Source organism: Arachis ipaensis, chromosome B03 (genome assembly GCF_000816755.2).
Source record: "Arachis ipaensis cultivar K30076 chromosome B03, Araip1.1, whole genome shotgun sequence".
NCBI classification, from domain to species: domain Eukaryota; kingdom Viridiplantae; phylum Streptophyta; class Magnoliopsida; order Fabales; family Fabaceae; genus Arachis; species Arachis ipaensis.
This window is the reverse complement of record NC_029787.2, coordinates 62,023,794-62,027,964: the sequence shown is the minus strand read 5'-3', so window position 1 is coordinate 62,027,964 and position 4,171 is coordinate 62,023,794. Positions and strand designations below refer to the sequence as shown.

Sequence of the window (4,171 nt, the reverse complement as noted above, 5' to 3'; positions counted from 1 at the left end):
TGTGCACTCATTGATCACTAGTCCTTGGGAGACGACTCGGGAATTAAAACTCCCGGTTTTTATTGGTTTTGAATTGTGACATCTTTTGATTCCAAACTTTGGTTGGGTGTTGTTCGTCAGTTAGGACTATACTATTGACAGAATTATTTTTGTGCGAAATTCCTAACCGACGTTCGGCACCTACCAGTTGTCCAACACTAAACTTAGAGTTAGTGTCTGGGGGCTCTGTAAAGCTCTGCACTGAAAGGGAAGGCTGAAACACAATGTGTTGCATAATGGTGCCGCCTCTATCAGAGGGAGATTGAGGGTTGGGGGATCTTGAACAAGATGCAATCCTCATGTAGTCTCAGGACTAGCTCTCTTCTTTTCACATTAATTATGGCCTTAGCAGTGGCTAGGAAAAGGTCTTCCAAGGATGATGGATTCATTTTTGTCCTCCCAAGTGTCTAGAATCACAAAGTCCACAGGGATGTAATGGTCCTCAACCTTTACTAGGACATCCTCCACCATACCATACGCCCTTTTTAGGGTCTTGTCTACCTTCTCCAATGAAATTGTGCTACATTGCACCTCTAGAATTCCTAGCCTTTTCATTACAGATAGAGGCATCAGATTGATGCTTGAGCCAAGGTCACATAGTGCCTTCTCAAAGGTGATGGTCCCTATAGTACAGGGAATCAGGGAGCTTCCGAGATCCAGTAGCTTCTGAGGGAGCTTCTTCTGGACCAAGGCACTGCACTCCTTGGCCAGTATTACCAGCTCATATTCCCCCTTCAATGCCTCTGTATGAGAGGAGTTGGCTTTCAGCTTCCTGAAGATGGCTAGGTACCAAGCAATTTGCTCTTCCCTAGACTCTTCATCATCTTCTGAAGAAGAGTATTCTTCAAGTTCCTCTCTCAGCAAAGGGGCGTGCAGAGTGACCTTATCAGTCTCCTCATGCTTTCTGAATTCCTTGAGCTCCTCAACAACAGGTTCCTCCTTGGGTTCGATCACAACCTCCATACTGAGGGCCCTGTACTCTTCATTTGGATTTACCTCTGTATTGCTTGGAAGAGTATTGGAAGGGATCTCTGGGATCCTCTTGCTCAACTGACCAACCTGTATCTCCAAGTTCCAAATGGAAGACCTAGTTTGAGGCACGAAACTATGGGTGGTTGATGCCAGAGCACCTTGGCTAGTTTTACAAGCCATTTTTAGCATGCTTTAGGCTAGTTTCATGCATTATCTTCATCAATAAGCAAGCATTTGGATGAGTTACTTATGCATGTCTTGATTCATCAAACATTAGTGAATTATAATCATTTTCATGAGATTTATGCAAGAACTACTTAATGCAATGAATAATGTATTATCTTGTGATTATAGCAAAGCTTTGATGCACTTATTTGATTGATGATAGGTAAAGAAGAAGCAAAGGAAGGCAAGAAGGTGCTAGCATTAATGGCAAAGATAGCCCACTAACGCCAGTATTAACGTGCTCAATGAAGGAGGTGCTGGCATAAGTGGTAAACTTAGCCCACTAACGCCAGTGTTAACGTTGCCAAGGAAGAAAAAGAAGGTGGCGTTAGTGGCAAAGTTAGCCCACTAATGGTAGTGCCACCGCTACCCAATGAAGAAGCTGGTGTTAGTGGCAAAGTTAGCACACTAATGCCAGTGCTAACGTTACTCAAGAGGAAGGCAGCGTTAGTGTTAGCGTTAGCGTTAGCGTGTTAACGCCACAGACAACGTTACCCAAGGAAGAAGGAGGTAGCGTTAGCGTGTTAACGCCACAACCGTTAGCACACTAACGTCTTCGATCAAGGCATGAGTTGGGGCTGAAACTTTTGGCAAGTGTGCGTACGCACGGAGCAGTGTGCGTGTGGACCAGAGAAAAAGTGGTTAGTGTGCGTACACAAGAAGCAGTGTGCGTATGCACAAGAGGTAAAACTTACAAGGATGCGCACGCACGAGTCAACATGCGTACGCACAACAGGCACTGGCGTTAGTGGCAGCGTTAGCACACTAATGGCAGTATTAACGCCAATATTAATGTCAAAAAGGGCCTGGATAACTCCTAACTTGCTTCAACTAAGGCCAAGGGCCTACATTCAAGTACTTGAAGACTCACTTGAAGATCAGAAGAGTAGTATAAATAGGAGGATTTTTTAACTTGCAAAGCGGATCATCTGGATCGATTATTTGGGAATCGAATAAGAGGATCGAGATTAGAGATCCGAATTGGGAAAATCTGACAACTTTTCTTTCTTCTTTGTACTTAGTTTTGCTTTTCATATACTTTTTTTTTCTCTTTGAGTTTTCCAAAGCGATGATCAACTAAACCCCACATCATTAGGGGAAGGTGCTCTATTGTAATTCTAATGAATTAATGCAATTCTTCTTCTTCTTCTTCTTCTTCTTAATCTGCCTGTTGTAGCTTTGGTAAAGCTTTTGTGCTTCATAGATCCATTCACTACCGGAATGGGGTTTGGATCTACTTGAATCTCTTTGTGAGCCTTGGAAAAGGGATCATAGGATTCAGTTTGAAGCTTCGCCCTCATAACTCTTTTGATCATCACATTCTTAGTTGGTACGTGACATATAACCTCTTTGAATTGAGTTCCTAAGAGTTGTGTGTCTTACGGATTATAAATTTGAGCTTAACCTCTTCTCATGAACAATTAGATAAAGGAATTGGCAATTGATTGTGTTAAGATAAATTGAGTTGCCAAAGAATTGGAACTCAATTATTGACAATCCCCCATAGATCTACTTCATATGATTGAGAAGGAGTGAGACCCATTGATTCATGAAGGATTATAATATCTCCAATCCCTAATGAATCTCACCCATTGTTGTTCTTCATTTCAATTGCTTTAAATTTCCTTATTCCTTTGACTCCCAGCACCCAAAACCCCTTTACAGTACATGCAATTTACATTTTATTGCCATTTACATTCTTGCTCTTACTTTCTTGCCATTTAAGCTTCAGCTATTTAATTTTTTGTCATTTAAGTTTCTGCTCTTTACTATTACATAATTTACTTTAAGCTCTTTACTATTCAGCAATTTAGCTTCAGTGTTGGTGTGGAAAATTGTGATTACACTTTTTACAACTCTGCACAGCTAACCAGCAAGTGCACTGGGTCGTCCAAGTAATACCTTATGTGAGTAAAGGTCGATCCCACGGAGATTGTCGGCTTGAAGTAAGCTATAATTATTTTGTAAATCTTAGTCATTAGATTAATGATAAGAGTGATTATTTTTATGAAAAATAAATAACATAAAATAAATAGTACTTGTGATTCAGTAATGAGAAACAGGCTGAGGTTCCGGAGATGCTCTCTCATCTGAATCTCTGCTTTTCTACTGTCTTCTTCTCCAAACACGCATGACTTCCTTCAATGGCAAGTTGTATAATCCTCTCAGATGAAAAATACCAGGTACGATCTCTGCACGACTAATCAACTGTCGGATTTCTCATCTCGGATGAAAAATACCATGTAAAGCTATCGCATGGCTAATTATCTGTCGGTTCCTACTAGCGTCGGAATAGGACCCTTGTCCTTTTGTACACTTTCACTCCGCCCAACATTCGCAGGTTTGAAGCTCGTCACAGTCATCCCTTCTCGGATCCTACTCGAAATACCACATACAAGGTTTAGACTTTCCGGATCCTAGGAATGCTGCCAATTGGTTCTAGCCTATACCACGAAGGTTCTAACCCCCAGACTCGGTCTGTAGATTAGAAACCCAAGAGATACGCACTCAAGCTGTCGCCCAATGACTACATTGAGCTCAGATAGAACAGAGTGGTTGTCAATCACGCGTTCATAGGGTTGAGGATAATGATGAGTGTCACGGATCATCATATTCTCCATATTGAAGTACGAGTGAATATCTTAGAATAGAATCAAGCGTGATTGAATAGAAAACAGTAGTAATTGCATTAATCCATTGAAACACAGTAGAGCTCCTCACCCCCACCTATAGGGTTTAGAGACTTATGCTGTAGAAGATACAATATGAAGTTTAAAATGTCATGAGGTGTAAACTGAATCTCTAAAAGCAGTTTTTATACTAGACTAGTAACTTAGGTTTACAAAAAATGATTAACTAAGTGCAGATAGTGCAGAAATCCACTTCCTGGACCCACTTGGTGAGTGTTTGGGCTGAGCTTTCAAGCTTTCACATG

General features: G+C 41.2%; 1 protein-coding gene across 1 annotated transcript; it reads right to left on the bottom strand.

Moving 5' to 3' along the window:
- Positions 385-1,191, bottom strand: LOC107633178. Its single transcript, XM_016336815.1, has one exon. The coding sequence runs from the start codon at positions 1,189-1,191 to the stop codon at positions 385-387; it is 807 nt and encodes a 268-aa protein (XP_016192301.1).